Here is a 25,150-nt window from a genome sequence, read left to right as displayed (position 1 = left end):
AAAAAAAGGGAGAAAAAAATTTGAGAACCAGACAAAAAAAAAAAATTTGCCCAAATAATTTAAACCGATTGGCCTTCATATTATGCTTTTCTTGCCTCTAATACAATCTATTGCTCTGAAAATACTAAATTTATTCTCTTTACCACTGCTTCAAATCACAAAGGAAAAGACCTGCTACAAATTTAAGCTGGCTGTGCTATTCCACTCTCTAAATTTTAGATTAGGATGTCTTGAATGACTTAACTGCTGTTTGCATTTTAAACTCCTCTTTTATAGTGCTAGGAAAAGGAGTTACTTTTAGCTGAGTAGTTCTAAAGAGAAACTGTATTAGATAAAAAAGCAAAACATTAAAGATGTGACAAATATGACATCATCAGCTTCAAAAGATACTTAGACTTACCTACAAAGCAGCAACTAAAATAAAGCTGGTACTATAAAGCATGCTTCTTGTAAAGACTTTAACTGGCCTACCACTTTCCCAGATTAACCCCCAAGAGCATAATCAAGTTGGTATTTAGTGTATGAAGAAGTTTTTTAGATCATAAAGTTAGCTTCTAGATATTAACAAAGTCAAGTGAAAAAAAAAATTACAATTTTTGAATCTGGTTATTATAAATACAAGCAAAAGGTATGTATGTATGTGTATCAGGTCAAAGTAAAATGTATCTGTCTTATAAAATAGTTCCTTCAAAGGCTGTATATATTGCCAATTTATTAACATAATTTTTGAAATTTCAATGTACATTTCCCACTATTTTGACTGACCCCAAACTCAACAATTGACACTTCAGCTAGAATGTGTGCACAAAAATTAAATTTAAATAAAGATAAATAAATTCCTTGCACTGTAATTGCAATAAATCAACAAAAATATCCAGAAGTATTTATCAATACATGAAGTGGCAAGCAAAATGTTTTTTTTTAATTTGCCAACACTTTATTTAATTCAAACAAAATATCAGATTCAAAAAAATTTAGTGGTAGAATGTGAGGTCCATGAAAAATCTGTTTAAAAATTGCAGGCATGTTTACAGTATATGAAGTGTAAACAGAAGTTTCAGATTCATTATATTTTTCTAAATTTAGATAACCTAAAATAGTTTCTAATTGGTTTGAAAAGTGTTGCTTAAATAGGTTTTATTTCTTAATATATATCCTCACATCATAAATTTAAGAATATATAACATTTCCAAACATAGACTTATAAATTTGTAGGGGTCCTACTAATTTCAGAAATCAGTTTTATTTACTTGAGGTAAATGAGAGAACAACTCTAAAATTAATTCTTAAAATTATTGTTACATATTTCTAAATAGTTATAAAAGACATGTACCAGATATTAGTCTTGCAGAAAATTAAAAAAAAAAAAAAAGGGGGGGGGGAACCCCCCTAATATTTGAAGAGTTGCACTACTCAAGAGAGGAATTTTTTAAGCTAATTAACTTTGATTTGATGTTTTACATCCCAAAAGCAAGCTAATCATGCTGTGAAGTTTTCCCTAGCTCAAACTAAAATAACCAAATACTAAAAGCTTTCAAATCCTTAAAGAAAAAAAGTCTCCACTGTTCTGAATAGAAGCATACATACCTTGTCAATGATCTTTTGGAAGTGGATTTCCACAGAACAACTCTGGATATCTGTATGTTCATCAGAATTATGGATCAGCACAGAGAGTTTTTTGGATCTGATTTTTTGTGCTCGATACCCAAACACAAAAAGCATCGAATCAATGATATTGGATTTTCCACTACCATTTGGCCCAATAATACATGAAAAACGCTGCATAATAAAAGGGAAAAAGTGATATTCAAAGGAAAATAGATCCTGGTCATTGTACATCACCCATTTAATTTATGAACAGTTTAAAACACAATTATTCCTAGCACATGAAACAGCAGACTATTTGATAACTTAGTTTTTACTGCCAAAGGTAAAGCAGTACAACTTTTTTAATAAAAAACCCACACCTCAACTCAGCTTTCTGAAATTGAACTTGTTAACTCAAAGCAATACTGCATTTAGCAAGCATTTTTGCAAGAAAAGTTTCATGATTAGCCATGTAAGTCTCTTGTGGGCATTAAAAAATATTCTCATTCTTCAAAACACACCCCTAAAAGTTCTCCAGTAAACGAAATAAAGAGAAAAATCTGCTTTTTTAAGGTTTACTGACAAATTAAAATTATACAGTATCACAAAGTTGCACTTCACTGTCTTCTTTACTGTCCCATGATGAAAATTTAGAATATCACTATATAAGTAACTCTAAAACTTAAATATTTTTCAGGTATTTTGAGGCAAGCTTACATGAAAATACAGAAAGGAATACTAACACAGAGCGAAGTCTTACCTTCATTTAAAAAAATGCTTAAGGTAAAAGACAGATACCTTATGAAAAGGTCCCAAAGTTTGCTCCCCTGCGTAAGATTTGAAGTTCTGGTTTACAATATGAGTTATCATAAGACGAGGAGCGCCAGCTTCATTGGTCACTACTGGAGGTGGGGGAGGAGAGATGCTACCCAAAATCTCTTCTAAAGTTTGATTATCAACCACCTCGCTTGAGACTGCTAAAAACCATTAAAAATAAACAGAAAGGAAGAAAAAAAAAAAATACTGTAAGCTTTCAATGACTAGACACCTTTTAAAATGTTCAACTGGAAAAGCAAACAGTATTTCTATATGAACCAAACCTATACTTCTGCCTGTAATTATTAAAGTGAGCTAAATGGAATTAAAATTCTTCTTTCCATGAACTCAGTCTTTAAAAAGAGATACTTAAGATGTCCCATCGATGCACTAGTGGGTTTGTTCTTTCATTATGTAATTCTTATTCTAACACACTTTAATAGGCACTCTGCAATTACAATAGCTACAACCGTCACAATAAGCCTACAAATCTGAAACAGGCAAAGTCTTTCTAATTAATAAGTGCAAAGCCACATTTCAAGCATGCTCACAAGTCACTCTGCAAGATTTGGGGATCGCTGCACAATGCTCTGAAAGCTGTAATGACAGCACAACTACTCTGCAAAGACAGGAAGTTTGTTACGAAAACAAACTGGCCCCCTGGATATCAGCTAGTTGTAAGCAAAGCAGCTTTTCAACAGTCACTAGCAACTTTTTCTTCAAACAGACAGTAGGTTTTGCCACCAGTTTCAACATATTAATCTATTTGTCAAATATCTTGGTTTAATAATTACACATCTGGCTACCTAGAAAGACACACAGTGCTGTTTTTTCCAGACATTTTCAGCAAAAACTCAATTCAAGAAACCCAAGAAAATACACTGCTTCATGAAAAAGAAAGTCAAATCATTTTAAGAGTTAAGTAAATAAACTTGACATTTATTCCATTCCAAGAAATCCCATACCATTGGCTGCATATAAATTTGAAAAATCCTGCTGTTGTACCACAATCTTAAGTACAATGTTACAGATCAGGAATATAAGATAGGCTTTATTAGAAGAAAGTCTCCAAATGGCTTTTGCACTTGCACTAAATTACTGGTCCAAACACTTTAACTCTTTGCAAGCCCTCTATAGCAGTTTAAAAGCAGTTAAAACTTGCCAGGAGTCAAGGCTTTCAACATTCCTTTCTAAAAGAAAAGAGCAAATCCTATCTGGAACAGTTGGCAGATTCAACTGAACGTTGTTGCTAAACAGGCACCATCAGCAAGTTTACCCATCATCAGAACCACAATATTCAAACCTACCTTGTGGAGGTACTTCGCCAAGCTTTCTGTTGCCTTCGTTTTCCACTTCCATATCACTGGTGGACTCCTCTAAGGGCTCTCTGCCTTTCCCATGGGCTGCTGTAGAGGCTTTGGTGCTCTTGCTTGGCATGATCTCTGTTGGCTGTTCCATTCCAAGCAATCAGACTACTGAAGGGATCTATCTCCTTTGCTAACGTAAACAAGAAAACCCCGTGATCTAAGCATTGAATGATAATCCCCTAAGGAATATACCTACATGTTTGCCCAGATGTTGGACTAATTTAGAAACTAAAGACTAGATGTATTTTGAAGACAAAAATCCAAATTTGCAACAAAAACCTCAATATTTGCCTCATAACAATATGCTTTAAGATACATCACCCCTCCCAAAACAACGGACCAACCCTAATCTACAGGAACAGCATCAATCTGAATCTACTGAAACCTCATACAGCCATGTTCCATGCTCAGAGAAAGCAACCGTGATGCTGGGGGCAAAAGAGTTAAAGACACATTTGCAAAATAACAAACTGAGTAGCCATATGCTCATACTCTTCTAGAAGCACTCTTTACATACGCATCTCAGACCTGACACACATTTTACTTTCAACAGTCCATGCTGACTATATATTTTCTATACATATCGACAGATAAACAAAAAGACCTGTATAATTATAGCGAAGACTTGACTCAAACCGTTTAAATCCACACACTCATTTCACAAAATATAACACGATCACTACTGCTAGCAATTAACATTTAACAGAGAAAGCAAACCAAAATACCTTAATCTGGTTGTGATGTTAAAGTTAACTGATCAAGAACGAAACATTACAAAAGTCCATCAGCTGGCACTTAAGCACAGCTCCCAGAAAGTATAAATAGAAAGCAACCGATGAGAAGACAGAGGACTGTAGGAGCGAAACTCTCTCCAAAGAGTTTAAATTGCAGCAAGTGGCGAAGTTAGTTCGCAGAAAAACAGACATGAGAAAGTTTACTTCTCACAAGATAAAAAACTGACGTGGTTAGAAAGTCATCTTACAATTGGTGCCAATCATTTGACGTTTTCAGACCTACCCCCAACCCACACTCTCATGAGAGTCCTTCATTTGGGACAATGGGGGAGGGGGGAAATGAGAGAAAGAACTCATTTTAAGGCAATTTGAGTCTATGCCCCTGTTAAGAAGTGTTCCGCAATGGCTGTCTCGGACAATTACAGCCTCTCAAAGTACCAGATTCTTTTTTCTTTTTTTTTTTTTTTTTCCCCAAAACTGCTCCACTCCAACAGAATTGTGCAATATAGACCTATTTACCTTACCAACCCTTCCCCCCGAGGATACTTCAACAGAATTAACAAGCATAACTACTCGACCTCAGCTTTTAAATCGCGACAAATTAGCTGCCATATACTCTAACAAATTTAACAAATTCGTGCCCAGCCCCTCCCACGAGTCAGCTCAAAGGTGTTTGTTAAAAGCATCTCTCGACGATCTCCTGCCAAGTGCCGTTTTTGTTACGGAGATGGTGAAAGAGAGTCAGAGATGGACAGAAAGGCTTCCTTATTAACAGCCGATTAAATTTGATAGCGACAACCCATGTCAGCTAAAAGTTTTCGGGGTTTTTTAGTCCATCCGTTAATCAAAGGAGTCCAACTGCAGGCTTATCACGGGCTTTCTTAGGATTTCTCTCTCATACTTCAAGCATAAAAGGAGCAGGCAGACCTATTTATAGAAGGGTCCCTGCTTTGTAAACAGATTAAAATCGGGCCTCTCTGCTGCCGAAACGTACTCCTGTACTTCCCCGTCCGAAGTGGGTCTCTGATTCACGGTCCCCCGAGGTCCATAAAGGCACAGCGGGAAACGCGGGGATCTCTCCCATGGGCTGCAGAAGACCCTCTCATCACCCCTCCTCAAACCCATCTGCCGATACCATCCAGAACGGATACGCCGGGCACCGTGCCCCGCCGACGCGGGGACCCACCGGCCACCGGGCAGCCCGAGCCCCTCGAGGGAAAGAGCCCTCGGCGGTGCAACCCCCGCCCGACCGCCCGGGCCCCGAAAGAGGGGGTGCCACCACCTTTCGCTGCCTCAGGGCGAAGAAAAAAGATGAAAAAATAAGGCGCTGGGCAGACCCGGCCGTCCCCCTGCCCTCCCCCACAGCACCCCCTGCCCAGGGGAGCGCCCTGGGGACGTCTCCGCCGCCCTGCTCACAGCGGATGAAGCCCCCAACTCCACCTGCCCTCAGGCGAACTGCCGGCGCCCCTGCCCCAAGCCCTCCCCGCCGAGCTATCCCGCGGAGCTGGTACCTTCGAGGACCGGCGGCGCCCGGCCCCAGCGAGGCTGCAGGCTGTGGCAGCGCGGGCGGCTCCGGCTCCTGCCGCGGCTCGGCGGCTTCCACACTCGAAAATGGCGCCCAAACGGCGAACTCGAACCGAAATTCGTTAGAAAAGCGCGGGGCATGCTGGGAAGGGAGGGGGCCGGCCTCCCGCGGGTTTGAAAGCAGGGAAAAAAGCCCCGCTCCCGCGCCATCTTGTTTTCCGTTACTGCGCGGACGGGCTGGGCGGGATGAGAAAGTAAAATAAACCCCCTTCGCCGCGGGGAGCGGCTCTTTGTTTTGCGGGGAAGGGAGCGGGGAGACTCGCGGCCGAGGGTGACAGCGGCCCTACGCGCCCCGCGGGAAAAGGGTTTAATTTTAGAAGTAGGTCAGTGGGCGGCGCCTGGTTGCTCGGCAACGGGCGGTGAGGTGGTGGGGCCGGGCGGCGGCGCGGCGGGCGCTGTTACCGAAATAAAGAAGTTTAAAAAAGTTAAATAATAATGAAAAAAAAATAGTTAAAAACTGCGGGTACGCGGCAGGTTTAAAGCCATATGAATTAACGTGCGGCGCGCTGACGACAGCGGGCCGTGTCACCTGGTCAGGGAGGGCCCGTGAGGTGGCGGTGAGACGCGGTGGGAGGAAGAGGAAGTCTCGCGGGAAGTCGCCATAGAGACGGAGCCGCTTGGCTGCGAGGGGAGCGGGCAGCCGCCGCCTTGGCCCGGCCGCTCCCGTGGCGCTGCGGGACGGGGAGGAAGGCGAGATTAGTGCGAAAGCCGCTGGGGCTCGGGAGCCGGCCGCTACCTCCGCGGCCCTCGCCGCTCTGCGCTCTCCTTCCCGCTGCCGGCGCAGGTAAAGGCGGGTTGGGGAGGCGGCGGTGGTCCCCCTCCCCTTGCCGTCGGGGGAGGCTGCTGGGCGGCGGGTCTGACTCAGTGCCGCAGTGGGCGAGAGGGTCCGGAGCCGTGACCCCCTGCTCGGCGTGGGAAGAGGGCTGGGCGGAGGGGAGAGATTGCTCCGGGCGGCGAGGTAAGGGCGGGAGTCACGGCCCCTGGCTCCGGACGGCCCTGAGGGAGCGCACTCTCGTTCTCGCCTGAGGAAAGCGCAGGGTTAGCAGACGAGCCGTTTGAGGAGATGGAAAGTTTGAGGGAGAAGGGGGTGCCGGCACGGCCGGGGAGCAGGCTTTGCCGTTTGTGTGGTGTCAAGGGGCTGTCCCTTGGGTGTGGGGACGCAGATGGGGCTGGAAGACCTGCGGTTCCCTCGCAGCCGCCCCGTGGGCAGCGAGCTCCTGCCCCGCCAACCGCCCGCCATCTCTGCATTCTGCCGTCTGTCTTTCCCTCCGCTCCCTCCCGCTCTTGCTCAATCTCCTGCCGCCGTCCCTGATCCTCATCTCCTCCTTCGGCAGCTCTGGAGGGTAAACAGCTGAGAGGAGGAGGCGGCGTGGGGCTGCGGTCTGCGGCCGGGGCACCGCCGGCCTCTGAGGCCGGGAGAAGCCGAGCCAAGCGCACCGAGTCAGAGTAAGTCCTCGTCGTGGCCCCATCTGCTTTAAAACTCCCAGTGAATGCGTACAGCTAACCTGCTGATGGACTTGTTGCGGAGTTGTATGTAGTGTATGTTCTAGGAGGGGTAATGATGGGGGTAGCTGTGATGACAGCAGGTGAGCTGTGCGACGAAAGGATGAGCGTTCGGCCCTTCAGGTTCACAGAGTGTTGAAGCCGGTTTCAGAAATTGTAGTAAAGTTCTAGTCTTGTCTTGGAAAGGAAATTAATCGGTTTTCCATGCTACCTACCTTCCCAGCTGTATATCGGCACAAGAGAACTTCGGTGTTTCAACCTGTAACGTTTCACCAATAAGTTCCCAGCATCGCTTGAACTTTTAATTGTCTAATGTTTTTATACTAAGCAATTGCATAAATGTACAGTTAGGCATTGTACAAACAGAATTCCCTTTAAACTCAGGTTTGGTTTGATGCTTATTTTTCCACAGTACTAATGTAATAATACTTAAATACTTTATTTTGGTGTTAGTGTCATCCTTTTTATTTTTGGCTACTTATATATATGTTTGTTTCATTTTACTGCAGTTGTACTTACATCTCTCTTTTTTAGCGCTCCATCTGAACAACTGAAATGCGACTGAAGATTTCACTTTTAAAGGAACCAAAACATATCCTTTGTCTCAGAACAAACCACAGAACAGCATGTTAATTCTGAATATACTCTTTTCCAGAAAGATTTTCTTTATCATAGGTGTAATAGTACAGTATTTGTAAAGTGCAGGTGGCTTTTTATTTTGTTCTTTTCTTCATCTTGCCATTCAGTGCAGCCTTTAAGGGCAACGTTTAAGAGATGTTGAACACTCTTAAAGTAATACCTTCCCTTTAGAAACTATCAGTGTTTTGCTAGAAAGTTTTGAGGTTTTCTTTCCCTTCTTTTTTGTAGTGATAAGTTAAAATATTTCCCAGACATGAATAGTGATGTATCTGCTTCCTTGTAATAAGGCGTGCATGTAGCAGATGTAAACAAAATTGTAATTTTCCTACTAATAAATTAGATATGTCAACTATATATGATGTGGTGTTAATAAACTGACACATTTGAATGATAGTTGGGTGTTTTGCGCATTCATTGTGCACTAAGACCGTTCTAGAGTTATAATCCAACATTTCAGCTGTGCTTTGATAAGTATGCATCATAAGAACTGTATTTTACATGATAGTTTGCTTTATTTTTCCTGAGTGTCTACCAGCTCTTTTCTTGACACCAAAGAACAAAGAAAGAATGAAGAATCGTATTTGAAATATCAAACATTCCATGTAATCTTATCAAAATAACTTTCCAGTACCGTTCCTTCAGTTTTGTATAGCCTACATGAGATATTTTGTAAACTTATTTTTAATAATAAAAATATTCGGATTTCCTTAATTTAATTAAACATAAAGAATTAGTTAGCTGCGTGGGATGGACTACAGCTGATGAACTATATTCCTGCAGTGATGATCACCAAATTATGAAATGGAACCTTTTAACCAGTGAGACTACTCGGTTAGTGAAACTTCCAGATGATATTTATCCCATAGATCTTCACTGGTTTCCCAGAAGCATAGGTGGGAAGAAGCAATCCCATGCTGAGAGCTTTGTTCTAACAAGCTCTGATGGTAAGTCAATTTAAAATATTTATAATTTCATACCACTTTGTTCTTATGTCACTCAAGTACATGAGAAGTTATTTGCAGTTAAATAATTTGCAATAAAGCAACTTCAAATACCTATACACCAGTGGTACTGGTGTAAAACTAGTAACTGCTTTGGTTTTAATGCATTGTGTTACTGTAATTTTCTCCGATACAGCCTTATCAAACATACCTCTGTCAGCAGATAAGTAATTTTTAATGTAACATCAATTTCTGTCATCTTTTTTTCAATTTCACAAACCAGTAGCTTTAAATTTGTCTGTACTGCATGTCTACATAGATACCAGGACAGTTGTAGTTACAAAAACTTATGACCAAGTTACTGAACTTGCTTAACCATGATGTTTAATAACAATGTAGTCAATTTCTTGGACATGTTTCAAGAGCAAGAATCTTTAATATCCCTCTGAAGCATCTAGTTATGGCTGTTGTCAGTGATACAGTAAGACCAGTACATATGCCCACTATACTAGCAGATGAATATATATGTGTAGGTTTAGTATGCTGCTATTTGTTCAACATACTAGTGTACTAATACTGGGCTATATGATCCAGTATAGTAGCTTCTGTATTCCAGTATATGGATTCGGTTTTGTGGAAGGGAGGTGGGACAAGAAGGTTTGATGATTACTTGGGTTTTTTCCTTCCTCCCAAAGAGACTAGGAATTGATTTTGTCCAACTTGCACATTGTCAAATTTTTATTCCTGCATGGAGGCAGATATATTCCTATCCTGAGTTCAGTGAAGAAATCTTAGTAAATGGTTTCATTACTGTTTTACATTAATTATGAAGCAGTCTAAGTCCATACTGTTAAGGTCAGAGTTCATCTCCTTAGTACTGTAATGGCGATTATGTTCCATGCCATCAGGAATTTTCTGTGCAAGTTTTCCCTTTTGTTTTTTTGGTGGTTCCCCCCCCCCCCCCCTTCTTTAAAGAAAAAAAACATTTGGAGCCTCCTCTTCTTGATCTAATTCTTTGTTTGAACAAAATATGAAAAATAATGTTAAAAATAAATTTTCTTAACACCTCCCACCCTTTTTGTTTCTGTTACAAAGAACCTACCATGTGGAAACACTGTAGTTCATATGAACCTTTCTTCCTGAACCTACCAATTTGATCGTTTATGAAATCTGCTGGTTTACATTGACCTTGTTATAAAAATTATGTTGGGTTAAAAGCTCTGGTAAGGAACAAGTCCCTCATGTAGTCTGGGAGTGCCTGATTGACAGTCCACTTGCAAGAACTTGCTGATGGGCTTCGTGTGTTAGTTTGTGAATGATTGCTGATACTTTCATGCATTACATCCGAGATCTTGGAGTACAGGGGACTTGGAAGAGCTGTGTGACTTGCTTGCAGAAGTTGGATAGTCTTTACACTGATCCTAATTTTTTATGCCTTTGTTATACTGGGTTGATAATGCTGTTGGAGGTTTCAGAGTAAGTCAATTAAATTTTCTGGAGCTAATTATGTGCCACAAAACATACTAAACTTAGTTTATACTCTTTTGTCAGCAGTCAAAGGTCTTGGTGTTTGGGTGATATTTCTACAGAAATGGTAGTGATGGGAGTTTCGGTGAACTTAAAGCAATATGCTGCTCTAAATCTCTGCCAGCTCTTTTAGGCTGACCAGGTCATGGTCAATTGTTCTAGGGAGTTTCCATCAGGATAATAATGGCCACCTGCCTGTGACTGGTTGATAGCTTTCACGGGGACCTATTGATAGTTTTAATGGGATTAGTGGAGAATTTCCAGCTAACTTCTGCCCATGTTTTGGCCAGAATCTTGAGTTTGTGGGTCTAGTATGTTTTCCTTGTTGAGGGGAACTAAATGGAAGCTCTTGGCTAGCTTCACAGTGAGCTTGACGGGGAACAGGTTTGTTACTGAGCAGTCACAGTCTCGAGCTGATGAGTCCAGCATGGTTTTCCATATGGATGGAGAGAGTATATATATTTCAATATATATATATTGAAAAAGGTAAAGGAAATTCATTCATTGCAGGAAATTTTTGAGAGTTCTCTAACTTTTGGCAATACTTGCACTTAAAGATTAGGGGAGTTCAATTCACAGAGCGGAGTCCAAGTCTTCCTCAAGGTATTTATTACTTTCCAAGGAATAAATGTATTGAACTTGCAGAACAAAAGCAGGACATCTTTTGGTTGGTGTCTGAAGGTTGGATCCCTGTTGTTTCTTAGGTACACATGGGGAGGCAAGCAAGTAAAGTTGTAATTTTTGCAATACTTGGTGCTGAACTTTACTATGAATTTTAGGCACCTGGGTCTAATGAAGTATTGCGTTTAGAGCTTTTAAGGTGGAAGTGGAAGCTTTCATGAAAGCTGAAAGGATGATTAATTTGTATCAATTAATATTTGCATGCATTATAGTATTATGCTGGGGGGCAGAGCTTACCTCAAAAAAGCTGTTCTTCAGAAACTCAGTCAAGGATCAGTATTAACTGAGCTGATTTCTACGGGATTTGTATACTTTTCCCTTCAATGATAAACATGAGACAGAGGGATTTCAATAGGTCAGTTGGTGGTCTCAATTCCTTGCTTTTTTCCTCCTTTCTTCTCTTTTTCATTTTTCACATTTGTATTTCTAATATTCTGGTGCTGTAAAGTTCTAAATTGTGTAAATAGCGAGCAAAAGAGCAACTGTAGTGAGTCAGATCTTCTGTTAATTTATTCAGTCAGTTTTCCAGTGTTATCAAACTAGTATGCTAACATTTAATATTCTGCTTGAATAATGCTTTGACAGTTGATTGAGAAAATATATAAGGGCTACTACTACCTTCATGAAAAAAAATTACTTTTAAAACTCTGCTGTGCGGTCTTTCTCTTTTTCTTTTTTTTTTTTTTTAATATCACTAAGATATGCAAGGAAAAATAAATCATATTCAGAAATGTATTTAGAGAGGTTGAAAGTTGGTATTTTTTTTTTCAGACATGTTCAAAAATTAGCACATTGCAGGAGCTGTGTATTTTGAAGTACTTTAGTCTAGATGTGAACCCGGTGCAAATTTAGGTAAGATCAGTTCTTAAGTGTAATGTCAGGTAGGTATGAATGCTTGCCCTTCTCCAGTGAGCGGATTAAGTGAAACTGCAACAGAGAGCTACAGTTTAGGAATAAAGATTCATGAATAGCACCATGTATAGGTAGGCCTGGAATCTTTTCCAGGATGTATTAGGAACTTGCAATTAACTAGTAGAAGTTAGATTACTTTAAGTGACATAAGTCTGTGGCAGAGGTTTAAAGTTCTTGGAGCTTAGCTTGATTGTTGGTTTTTTTTGCTGTTCATGACTTTAGTTTTACATGACCAACAAATTCTAAACCAGTCCTTTAATGCTGATCTGTGTTTTCCTCGGTAAGACTTTTGTGTTCATTTGCTTATAACTTCTAACAAACTTTTTTTGTCTAACCTAGACTTATCCTAGGATTCTAGCTAATGTTGAAGTACTTCATAAAGATTTTAGCTACAAGACATAGCGAGGGGAAGGTCAGGAAAATGCTGTCTCCTCTGTAACAGTAAAAGGAAAAAAATAAAGATGACAGAATAAGGAAAAAAGTTCTGTGAAACATGTGAGTGATCATGTAGTTACATCTCTATTAGAATTGATCTGTACTTGAGAGTCAATCAATTCTATCATTGTCCAGCTTTTGGAGATCAGCTTGATTCAGCTTGATTAATTTTGTTTTATTTTAGTGCAACTGTTTCTTGTTTGCATGCAGCATAAACTGTTTTGGCGAACTTTGCCAAATTTATTGCAGTGGTTGTTTTGGGGGTTTTGGGGTGGTTTATTTTTTTTTGTTTGTGGTCGTGGGGTGTTTTGTTTGGTTGGTTTGGTTTTGGTTGGTTTTGTTGGGGTTTTTTTGTTTGTGTTGGGATTTTGTTTGGTTCCTTTTACTTTTTACAAAGGTAGGCAGGCCCTTCAAGTTGTCACCTTCTCAGCACATCCCTAAGGCTTATCATCTGAATGGTGGTGTAGCTGGGATAAGTATTATCTCATCAAAGTCTGCAATCCACTAACTTCCCCTTTCCCAAGGTAATGCATCCTTTAGTTCTTCAAGCCAGTCCGATGATCAGTGGTTAGATAATTTTGTATCAGTTCAGTGAGTTGAATTTGTATTCAGCCCTTGCATTCCTTTTGGACATCTGGGGCCTTTATTGCTATTCCTGTCTTTAATTTGAATACTGCTATTTTTCTAGCGTACCACAGTGAAGTAGAACTGAGCTTTGCTGGACGAATTGCTATTAAACCCGAATGCTTTATGGTTGTTACAGAGCGGTAGGTGCTCTGTGGTACGCAGATAACATGGGATATTTTAGAAGAAAGATGGGATGTCATCTTTGGTTAAGTGAACAGGCTAAATCCCCTATTTATTTATATGTTTATAGAGTGTAAATGTAAACAAAGCTGGATGAAGAAACATTTTTTCTTAAAGTTCTGTTCCCTAAGAAAATGAGACTTCCATGACAGGTGTTGTAGGGGGACTGGCTGGCAGGTAATCAATAACTTTGATGCTCCTTCGTGGGTTTTGTGGAATGAGGCTGTGATATGATGGAAAAATGCCCACTGAAGGGGCAGCTGCAGCAGAGGCTGCGTGCAGACAGACATTTCATGAGGGAGGGGTTGTTACGCTTGCCCTCACTGAAGGGAAACATTCAGTGCGGTTCCTTCTTAGGCAATAGGGAGTCCAGCAGCAAAAGTTGATTTGGTTTGCGTTTACTGATGGAATGAGTTATTTTTTGCCTTAATTAGTTCAGAGATCACAAAACCTGAGTCATGTCTTGCACAAGTTAGTACATTCCTTCTTGTAGGGATTTTTTACCTAGTTACCTGTTGTTAGAACTAAAGGATAAGCTCTTCGCATTGATGGGTAGACTCATCCTGAACATTCAGTTTCTGGAAAACTGTTTTGAGATGTATTTGCCAAAAAAAGTTGTTGGGGTGTTTTGGTTTTGTTTTTTTTTTCCCTGGGTTTTTTTTTTTTTTTTTTTGTCATTTTTTTTTCAGTGAAATCAAAATACAGACCAGTGCTGACCTAATTTGTCAAAGCATAATTGAGATAAAAATGTAATGTAGAAAATTCCCAAGTTTTTATCTCCTAGTGTAACTTAGCACTTTCAGTAAAGAGAATTTATCTCATAAAGTTTTTTTGGTTGGTTTTTGGGTTTTGGGTTGGGTTTTTTTTCTGCATATGCAAGTGAATTATTGCATTGTAAAAGTGCATGAAGAAGTTTTGTTGCTTAATTGCTATTTTTTAAAAACATTACTTTTAAATTTATGTATAACTATTACTTACATAGTATGCCTTATGTGTCAAGCCTTAAATTTTCCTGCAACAGCTAATTCATCTCTCTGATAAAGATTTCTGGAAACTTGCTGAATCCAATGGAAAAGGAGTATAATGTCTTTACAGGGTTGCATTAATTCCTGGTTGAACTCCAGATGTTTGTGAAATTAGAGCAAATGTAAATTTAATCCTCTGGGGTTTTCTTTTGAATTGCATCTCTTGTGGGATATTGTTCTTTTGCTTCCTACTTACATTATCTTGTTGCTGCTTTTTTACAAAAATAAAGAATATGTTCAGCTTCAAACTACTTATTAAGCGCAAATTTTAAGTGAATAGACCTATTTTTTCAACGTTTTGTTATTGATAATTTTACATTAGGTCAGCATTTAAGAGCCTATGAAAAGTAATGAAAAAAACATACATGTTTTATATTCTGTATTTGAATAGTCTGCTAATCTCCCACTTGAAATTCCTCCAAAACTGGAGAGTCACTTCAAGATTAAGGACAGCTTCTGGCTTCAGTATTTAATAAGTGTAAAAAATAAAAAAGAGGGAAAAATATTTTACAAATCTGAGATGTAAAGAAAGATTAAGTTGAATCACTTCTATCTATTCCAGGCATACAGCTAAAATTTTCCCTTTCTTTAATTGTTTACTAGGCAGTAAGTTCTAACTTGAAAGCCTCTGCTCTCATTCTACCTCAATGTTAAGTTGAAGAACAGAAGGCAGAGAAATCCGCTGAAAAGTTGCTTTTGGAGCAACCTCTATGTGTGAATGCAATGAAAAAAGCAGTATCTAATGAGTCACATCATTTGGCTGTCATCAGTTGTAAATTCATACGTTGGAAAAGCAAAGATAATATCCATGAAAACTTGATTTGGCCCTGTGCTGCCTAAGTATTATGATACAGTTTTTAAATGCATGATCACATTTTTTCCATATGAATTCTATGTTAGTGCCTGAGGTGGACCTGCTTTTATATGAAACTGTATTCTTTCCTGTGAGGCTACAGTTCACTATTTGAAAGATGCTTTGTGAAAGAAGTAAGAGGTTGTGGAGTGGGAAAGGGTGCAAAAGATTGGTAAATGAGTTGAATGTTTCCCTGTATAACAGGACTTGATATTCTGTACTCTGTGACGTGGCCTGTTGTTTTCCTGATAACGTGACCTAACTGAAGTATTCAGTTGCTTGCCAATCTCTGTTCTTTCATTTTAATTTATTTTTTCTCTTATGTGTTGACGGGTTTGCTTACAGCAGTATTGAGGTCTCATGGATTCCACCTAGGTCAGTGAAAGCTATTGTTTCAGTATATAAAATGCCACAGAATTCTTTGTATCCTTAAAATAGTAATTCTGAATGTTTCAGATTGGATACTGAAAGGTGATGCGCACCTTTGAGTTAGATTCTGTGTATGTAAGCTCCCCATTTGCAAAGCTCTTTTTATTTTGAAGGGAAATTAGTGGACTATGTTCATAATGGCTATGAAGAGCTCAGCCACGTAATGATGAATACTGCAGGTGGTGGCATGACAATATTCATAGTCCTATGATCAGATTAGGTGTAAGTATTCCACAATGAAAAAGATCTTGGCTATAGATTGAATACATACACTATGTATCGAAAAATCAAGTGATCAGAAAATAAAACATATTTTTCAATGTGTTATTTTAAAAGCAGAAAAGGACATTTTGACAATTTAATTGGAGAAAAGAGCATTTAGTGTGAATCCAGTTACTGCTTTTGCACAAAAAATGAGCATCTCAGATCTGAGAGATGTTCTATAAAATAACTAATGGATTAATTATATAAAATGTATTTTATGATGGTAACACAATGCATTACATGTAGAATACTAGTACCGGAAATTTTAGGAAAATAAAATCTAACTGAATGAGCAAGAACTGGCCTTAGTAATAATGTTAGTTCTGTGAATTCATTAAAAATGGGATTAACTAGCAGTTAAGAGTATTCTGGTACATATGAATATAGCTGATAAAGAAAAGCAAAAATCGGTACTTGTGTATGATATTTAAATAGTCTGTTCAAATTAAATTAACATTCAAGTGTTAAAAATTTATACAGACCATTCTTCTTCTTCAGTGTTAAAAATCTTTTGCTTAGAAATCTTGCGTTGGCCGAGATTTGTGGATGATTGTGTCTTTTTGTTTATATACTTAAAAGTAAAATGAAGACAAAGTGTGATTGTATTAATTTGAATAATAGTATGGAGAGCCCTGATAGGTGTTTCCTGGTTGGTTTGAAGAATTATTTTTCTTTGGCTTTAGTCTGCCTTTGGTTTTTTTTTGTTATTGGTTGTTCTGTTGTTATTTGGTTTTGGTTTGTTTATAAATGGAAGTGCAAAATAAAACATGGGAAACTAGAACACAACAAAAGTTGTTTCAAGCTTCTGGCAGTGCAGGCAACCTAAATTTTGCCATCTTGGCTACTGTGCTTTGAATATGCCTTTAGTGCAGTGGTGCCGTGGTTTTACTTTCTACGCAGTTAACTCTGTTACCACCTGCATACACATATTGGTCTTGATAATGTCATCCTTTACTGAAATAGCCAGGTATTTGGTTTCCAGTTCTGGCTCATCAGGTGTGGCCTGTTTTATAATTCATATTCCCAAGCAGGATGTTATTAATTGAAAAATTATCCTATCTTAAGTGATGGGGCATTTGCATACACATAGCGTAACATATCTGTGTACTGTTTATTTCAGAGTTCTCGTCACTCTGGAAATTGCTTGTAGTAGCTCGCTGTCTGGCAGATTAGATAATTCTAAATGAATTTTGGGTTTAAAGTAGTTAATTTGAAACTGTTCTAAGCCATGCTTTTGTTCTGCCACATGTTTCCAAGTCCTCCGTTGTCTGCTCTTTGGTCCAGTTTAAATTTGATCTTCCTGGATTTAAGCAACATCCCTCATTTGGAAAGAAAGACTTCCTCATGCTTCTGTTAAAATCATTAATAGCTTTGTTTTTGGCTTCTGTGAATTTCCATAACAGCTCCATAATGCAAGCAGTAATACTTCCTCAGAGCAATGCACTCACCGATGGTCAGATTGTTCTAGCTTTCCATTAGCCTTTTGGTGTTGAGTGATTTTTCAGATCTTAAAAAAAAAAAAAAAAAAAAAACCAAAGCAAAAAACAAAAAACGAAAAAAAACAAAACAGACAAACAAACCCTCAAAACCCACAAGCAAAAAACCAACAAAAAAAAAGGGGGGGGGGGAAGGGAGGGAACCAAAAAACAAACAAGAAAAAATCCCACCCAAACAACCACCACTACCCCCCAGAAAAAAAACCAAACAAACCAACCAAAAAACCTACACCACCCAAAACCACACAAGGACTCTCCTGGGCTGCACTGCATACACCTCTGTTTGTTAGCCTTCAGACAATGAAGTAACACCAGGCAGTTATGTCCCCAGAAACGCATGCAAACTTTAGAGAGACAGAAGAATAGGCAAAACAAAGATTATACATTAAAAAAAAACCACCAAACAAAACCCACCAAACCAAAACCAAAACACCAAAAAAATCCCATACAACACTATAGCTAGTTTACAAGTAGTTCTTCTGCAAGAGCTCATTTGTTTGGGCTAATCATAGCTGTGAACACTATAATTGCTTCTTTTGTTCTTTTTTTTTTGTTGTTGTTGTTAGTTTCTTGTTTTATGTGTGTTATTTTAACAGAAGATTAACACCATTATAGTCATAAATATAGAATCACAAAATTAGACATACTGTTTCTATCTTGAACTTTTGTTTAGGGAAGTTCCACTTGATTTCCAAGTTAGGAAGAATAGAGAAGACCATAGAAGCACATTGTGGAGCTGTACTTGCAGGAAGGTGGAATTACGAAGGAACAGCACTGGTTACAGGTAAGCATTCTTATAGTGATGAAGTGTTTTGAAAACTAAGATAACAGAAGACCTCTTTCGAAAGAAAGCCTTTTGTTTTGTTTGTTTTATATATATATATAAAATTGACATGCTGTGAAGAAATATAAAGGTACAAAAGTACAGTATTAAACAAAAATTATGAAAAGTGCTATCAATCAAATGTGTAGAATGCAAGTACTTTATGGGATAAAGACAATATAATGTTTTGGAAAAATAATCCTTGACATGTTTAGAAGATGCAACCCTAAATTTCATGGTTTATATTGTATTTACATTGATCTTGAATGAGTAAAACAGTCTAGCTTGAAATTCTTCTGAGGAGGGGGGGAATGGAAACAAAAAATCAACAATATAAATGAAGTTAGCTATAGTAAGTTACTATGTCTTCGTGACCACTGGGGTTATTAGCACCTTGTTTAATAGAAGTTAATTTTGCTCTATTTGATTATGCTGCTTTAGAGTAATGCTTTAAATTAGTAGAATTAATATTTTCATTAAAAGATCTAGTAAAAACATTTATCTTATTAGATATTATCCTATTTACTTGAAAGTAAATGTTTGATGTACCAGAGTGCTTAGATGTTTCATGGATGTTCTGTACTTCATAAAGGAGAATATTTGATTACTTTTTTCTGTCTGTTACAAAAATTACATTGATATCGCTGCACATGACATCTGGGGCTTTTTAGCTAGTAAAGTTTACCCGAGGCCTCATGAGCATCTTGAAGGTTCCTGTGCTTCTGTTTCTTAATCATTAGGAGTGGCGTAGATCCAGCTGCAGTCTAACTCTCTTCTCTTATCAAGACTGGGAGAGTGATCTCCCAGTGTCTGCATCTCTGCACATCTTTCTGTCCTAAATCTTTTGGTATTTAGTTGCCTTTTGCATTTTTGTCAAAAACTTCTGTCTTGACATTAAGGGGGAGCTAATTAAATTTCCTGTGATAGACGTCTCCTTTATGGGATTTCTGTTGGTGTCAGAATTCCCTGCAGCCTCCTGTTGATCTAGTACAGCTGATTTCCTTGGGCAAATTCCAAGTCAGTCCAGAAGTACTGAAGATAATTTTGGATCTGCTTGTTTCCAGACTCAGTCTGACTCTAAAATGCTGCTTCAAGGAACTCTGCCTGGCATGTTTCTCTGAAATCCCAGAGGGATAGAAATATTGTTCTTTTTAAAGATAGATTTGCCTCAGGAACTTCGCCAATGAAAAAGTCAAAATTGCCTCTTTTTCTTTCTTTTTTTTTTTTTGTAAGACTGCATGAGACTTATGGGGAGTATGAGAATTCATCACCATATCCAAACAGTTTACTCTGAGAAGATCAACTACTCTCATACTGCAACTATACTTTGAAGAAGAGTGAATCATTGACGATACCGTATCAGTTAAAATATTCTTTATGGCTCTGTTTTAACAGTATCAAATATGCACAAATAAGGGTGGGATTTTTTTTTTTGTTGTTGTATTTTTTTGGTGTTTTGTTGTTTAGGGTTTTTTTTAATTTTTCAACACTTTTTAAACATTTAAAAGCTACATCAGTCAGATATAAAAACCTGAAATTTGGTAAGTATATTACCTTTGAATGGGAGAATGACATTAAGCGCCTAGGTTTGCCTTCTGTCTCCTTATTTGAATCTGAGAGGCCTAAATGAAGGCCCAGGGCCGTATGTTTCAAATATGATAGCACACTAGGAAATCTGTGTTCTCAATGCATAAATAACTATGCTGCGTAGTGTATAAGAACTTAATCTTTAATAAGTAAACTGAGCTTCTTGGAAACATGCAATTATGTTATAAAACTTAAGCTTTCCAAACGGAGCCTTCAGTTATCTTCAGTTCCACCATTCATCAACTGTGAAGCCTCCAGCGTAATACATAAAATCTGTTCCTACACTCTTCCGTCTCCTCAGAGACTCATTTAATCAGCCTCAGGGCCATTGAACTGTAAATAGATGAAAAGTACTAGCAATGCTGAATAGAAAATACAGAACTTGAGATACTTGGAGTGAGGGACTTTCTCTTCCCAAGAACAGCTTCAGGTAAGAAGACTATAGGGATTTTCAGGAGAGGAAGAGACTTGTTGATAATAGCACAAGAACAGTCTGAAATATTTTTTCCTTAATATACTACCTAGTTGCATGTAGGGAAGGCTACATGAACAGTATTGACTTGTAAGAAGACCTGGACTTCTTTTAACAAGTGTTTCTTAGGTAAATGCAAGCACTATGTTTGTTAGACTTACTATTGCATTTAAGTTGATAGTTTCTGTGATAACTTTACAGTTGGTGAAGATGGCCAAGTGAAAATCTGGTCTAAAAGTGGAATGCTGAGATCCACGTTAGCTCAGCAAGGTAAGCTAATTTTTTTAAAGTTCCATCAGAAGTTTTTAATTTAGAGTATTATGGAATATAATTAAATTACAGACCCTAAATCTGGCAGTAATGGTTTATTTAAGGATCTTAAGGCCTAGATATGCTTAACTAAAATTAAATGTAAATCATAGTTGAATAAAGGAGGAACAGGATTTTTGATGAGATGCCTCTCAAAAAAAAAAAATCTTCAAATTAAAAGTATTATTGCAACATTTTTAGACAGTAGTTTCAGTTCCACCCTAAGGATTCTGGAGAGACTAAAGAATTAAAAATAAAAAAATGCGGTTCTTGATACCAAGCCACAAACTCTTATGATGAAACTGAAAAAAAAAATCATCTCTAAAAGCATTGCAAGAATGCTTGAAAGATGCAAAGTGCATGTGGGTTAGTTCCTCTGAAATTCAAAATTCTTAACAGCCCTTGGTTCATCTTCCTAGGTAACCCAGTAACTGTAATTTAGTATATGTAGATAGTCCTACTGAAGTGAAGATTCCTGTGCTCAAGTTCTTTGTTGAATTAACTGGGGCCATGGAGCCCTTACCTCGATCTTGGCTTTTTAACTACAGTTTTATTTCAGTTATTTAAGTTATTTAAGTATTTCAGTTATTTAAGAAAATTTAAAATCACTTTATTGTGAAGTACAGCAATATAAGCTGCAAATATATATTTGTACAAGTGACGTTTGTTATTTTTAACATGCTATTTTTTATAATCATAATTACTGTAATTCTTCTGCTATTTCAGTGAAGATACTCAGCTAGATTTTGTTTTTCATACTTCATACATTGAGATCATGTGGCCTTTTGACATTTTTTAAGAAACCACATGCACCTGGGGTTGGGTTAAATGTCAGACCCTTATCTGTTTCTAAAACAAATTATCTAAATTCTTTCAACCTGTTGAAGGCATTTTAACCACAGGAGTGAATGTAAAATGTATTTCAGTTCTGTTGAGGAAGTTCATATTCAGATGTGATGGTTTTTAATGCTTACAATGTAAAAAGATAAGCCAACTGAACTATAATTTTTGAAAAAAAGAAAAAGGTTGAAGCACACACTCTTCCTTCACTCTTTCTCAGTTGATATGTTTCAAAGGGGTTTTTTATGCCTGATTGCTTATTCGAGGTTTGATGATGCTTGTAAAGTAAGAGAAATGTTCTAGTTTGAAATATGCAAGCTGAATTTTCATTGCTTTCTTAGAGTTTCTGATACAGTGTAAAAGTACAGCTGGGTCCTCATGGAAAAATTGTTTTCTGGTATTTGTCTTTTAACATAAGATCCTGTGAGGCTCAGAAACCCTTTAAAGTTTAAATTTATAGGATTGTATTCCCACATACCCCTCTGTGGGGTCTACTGACATACCTGGGATCAGGATAGGATTCTGCAGTCATTGTTACGTTGTTTAAGTGAGGTATATCATGTTTGAGCTAATTTTTCACTTCCTTCATCATCTCCTTAAGAAATGAAAGGATTACCATTGCTAACATTCTTTCTACTCATTCCAGTCTTTGTATTAGAAATAAATGTCAGGGCTCTTATCTTCAGATGATGGTCCACATGCCTTTTCTATCTTTGGATTTTTATTCACTACAAAACCATGAACATATATTTTTCCCTTTTTTAGCCTTTTCAGTAATTATATGGAGCACTCTGGCTGCATGTCCTTCCATCATGCCAATGGAACAGAATAGTTAGTGTGATCCCATAGCTTCTACTGCTTTCAGCCTCAAGCTGTACCATATTGCTGCTGTTCTGTGTTCTTCTTTGAGCCTGATCTCTTCTTTGTCCTTAGATTATCTTAATATTCTTCCTTTTGTTCTTTCTTTCCCTTAAACTGAAACCTTTTTGTAAAAATGCTGTATTTGCAATCCTTTGGACTTCCAGCAGACACAATGCACTGATGTTTTCCTGAGGTAATTTTTTTTCATGGATCTTTTTGGTATATGTTGGGAAGCCATACGATTATGCTTAAAGCAGTATTTCTCTGTGTATTCTGTGATGCATACACTGCAGCATGATGCTGCGCTCAGTGTCTATGTGTTCCTTTGGAGAAATCTACAGAATTACAAAGAGTAGGATGTATGAAGTATTGAAGGTCCACATTTGAAAGAAAAGATGGCTCTACCAGGAGGAATTTTGATGGTGCTTTGTAGACCCTGACACTAAGAATGTGGTGAAGTCTGTCATGGCAGGGCTGTCACCTGCAGAGTCCTTCTCTGACCAAACATCTGGTTTTCTAGAAGGACCAGTGCTGAGTCCACAGTTGCATAGCCTCTCTTGAGAGGTCTGTCTAAAATTGTTACTGCTGAAGTTTGCAAACAACTGGCTCTCTAACCCTCCATTTCTTTAGCCTATCCTACTAGCGAAGCTGGCAGTTTTGCTGGCAACTACTCTTACTCCAAGATCTGAGAATCTTAAGGGTGAGTAAGTAGGTAGTCCTCATGGGTCCACCCTAAGTATCATCCACAGAACTATTGTTTCCGTGCCACACATTTTACCAGTTTACCTCCAATGATTTCTAGTTCTTCAGGTGATTTCTGTCACCTTTCTTTAAAACTGAACTTTTCATCCAGTCCTCTTGAAACCATACCTTTTTTGAATACTTCTCTTTTTGCCCTGCTGACTTTCTGATGGGCTTCCAGTGACTGGTATGCTGAGTAAGCACCAAGGATTAATGTGAATAATTGGTGTATAGGTTGCCTTTTTGGTTCATGGAAGCAAAATCACAAGAGTTGCAATTTAAACAATTTAATTACAACATGTTTATTGTGAAGTGGCACTTACTTTGTAAGGGACAACTGTATTCCAAATGCAGCGCCTTTTTTTTTTTTTGTGTTGCCACAGAGTGACTTAAAGTTGTCTGACTTAATGTTTCGACTCCTGTGAAAGTAAAAAGTCTCACATAGACTTACTGTTGTAATTACTGAAGCATATGCTGTGGCAGCAAGTGTCAGAGTGACTGCCCTATCACTCCTGCCCTCAACCATAGCTCTTTCTCTGCTGTATGCATTGGCCGTGGGAATGAATCACTGGGGATTAACATCTGCTGATAGAGCACAGAGACATGAAGCAGCTCACCCTTTATGCTTCATGCTGAGGTTCCTTCCTCAGATCTCACCTTTTCTGCTCTTCTCGCTTCTTTTCTCAAAAAGTATTTTTTCCTGAAGCTGTTTGTCATCAATGCAATTCACTGCGGTTTGTCTGTTCTGCTAAATTTTTCTTTCCACAGCAATGCAATGTATTGGCAGTCTTTTCCCAACCAAGTTCTTGTTAAGTGCAGAAGGAAATGAGTTAACTTAGCTCCTGCTGTTAAGCCCTGGAAATTGTGGTTAAGTAGTCAGCCATCATAAAAAAGTTAAACATTTGGTTTAAATATAAAAGTCTTCTGATTGTTAAATCAGCATTAGAGCAGGACAAAAATTAGTTTATTTAGAATTTCTGTACAACTGGTGACAGAATTTATGTCATTTTCAACATAAATTGCTGCCAGTAGGAAAATAGCTAGTGCCAGATTTACTTAATAGATGTTGTATGTTTCTGTGAGTTGTCTCCTATAATGGTTGACGAGTTAAAAAAAATTACATCATTCTGTATTTCTGAGTAACATAAAATAAATGCCTTCCTAAAAGAAAATACATGAAGTATAAAGATGTCCAGGAGCAATGAGACCAGGTCTCAGTTCAGAATTTGAATACTTGGAAGCTCTGATGAAGTTTAGTGTGCTGAATTGATTTGCCATACGGAAATCAGGTTTTTGTTCAGAGAGAAAATTCAGAGGCTGAAGTGGTTAAGTTATTAGATCGTTTTAGGATGGTTGATATAGCAGCTCAATCACATAAGTATCTAAATCTCATCAAAATATTCTCATAAAAAGATATTCCTGAGTCATTTTTTGAAAGGGAACTTAATATGCCAGTGGTGTCTTTGAAAATTTTACCCAGTAAGAGCATTTCTTAAGCCTTTGGTGGGGAAGGGGAGGTTATTACCATAGATTAAAGATACCTTAAAAATTTATTTGATCAATTTTAGTTCATTTGATCAGTTTGTTACTTAGCAGATGAAATACTCATGAGTCCCTAGGAAGTGCGTATCTCAGAGAATGTATTTCCATTTTCCTCTACTAAAATTATGAAATTGTCAAATACAAACATTTAGATTGTACCAATTGCTCTTTCTGAGGTTTTTTATTTCTCAAACAGAACTTTCAGGGTATAGTTCAGTTGTATTAATGTTGATGTGCCATTTGAGGTTCATTGCCTAACCTCCAAACCTAATCTGTAAGGAGATGGCTCTCCTTCAGGTCCCATGTCCTATCTGTAAGGTATCTTAGTGTATCCCGGGTGCACTGCATCGCTTGGGTACTTGTGTTTAGACAATT

At 38.1% G+C, this 25,150-nt stretch overlaps 2 protein-coding genes across 12 annotated transcripts in view; one reads left to right on the top strand and one right to left on the bottom strand.

Moving 5' to 3' along the window:
* SMC4 (structural maintenance of chromosomes 4) overlaps window positions 1–6,125 on the bottom strand; it is a 39,503-nt gene extending 33,378 nt beyond the window's left edge. Inside the window, exons 1-4 of one of the 6 annotated variants that reach the window (XR_003992655.1) lie at window positions 6,016–6,125; window positions 3,711–3,900; window positions 2,386–2,564; window positions 1,588–1,779 (exon numbers count right to left, since the gene is read on the bottom strand). Coding sequence is in view for 5 of the 6 variants with exons in the window: in XM_030494895.1 (XP_030350755.1) it covers window positions 1,588–1,779; window positions 2,386–2,564; window positions 3,711–3,861 (522 nt within the window). In the remaining variant the exon portion in view is untranslated. Of the gene's footprint in view, window positions 1–1,587; window positions 1,780–2,347; window positions 2,565–3,710; window positions 3,901–4,374; window positions 4,386–4,495; window positions 5,670–6,015 lie in introns of those variants that run through there. The other 5 variants (XM_030494896.1, XM_030494898.1, XM_030494895.1 and 2 more) reach the window with 5 other exon arrangements.
* Window positions 6,126–6,610: 485 nt separating this feature from the next.
* Window positions 6,611–25,150, top strand: part of IFT80 (intraflagellar transport 80) — a 53,095-nt gene continuing 34,555 nt past the window's right edge. The window contains exons 1-6 of one of the 6 annotated variants that reach the window (XM_030494904.1): window positions 6,611–6,872; window positions 7,423–7,534; window positions 8,126–8,183; window positions 8,953–9,174; window positions 18,274–18,384; window positions 20,684–20,752. In XM_030494904.1, the coding sequence (XP_030350764.1) occupies window positions 8,147–8,183; window positions 8,953–9,174; window positions 18,274–18,384; window positions 20,684–20,752 (439 nt within the window). In that variant the 5' untranslated portion in view covers window positions 6,611–6,872; window positions 7,423–7,534; window positions 8,126–8,146. The other 5 variants (XM_030494900.1, XM_030494902.1, XM_030494903.1 and 2 more) reach the window with 5 other exon arrangements.

This window comes from Strigops habroptila, chromosome 8 (genome assembly GCF_004027225.2).
Source record: "Strigops habroptila isolate Jane chromosome 8, bStrHab1.2.pri, whole genome shotgun sequence".
NCBI lineage: Eukaryota > Metazoa > Chordata > Aves > Psittaciformes > Psittacidae > Strigops > Strigops habroptila.
The sequence above is the reverse complement of the archived record's forward strand: the minus strand, read 5'-3'. Positions and strand labels throughout refer to the sequence as shown.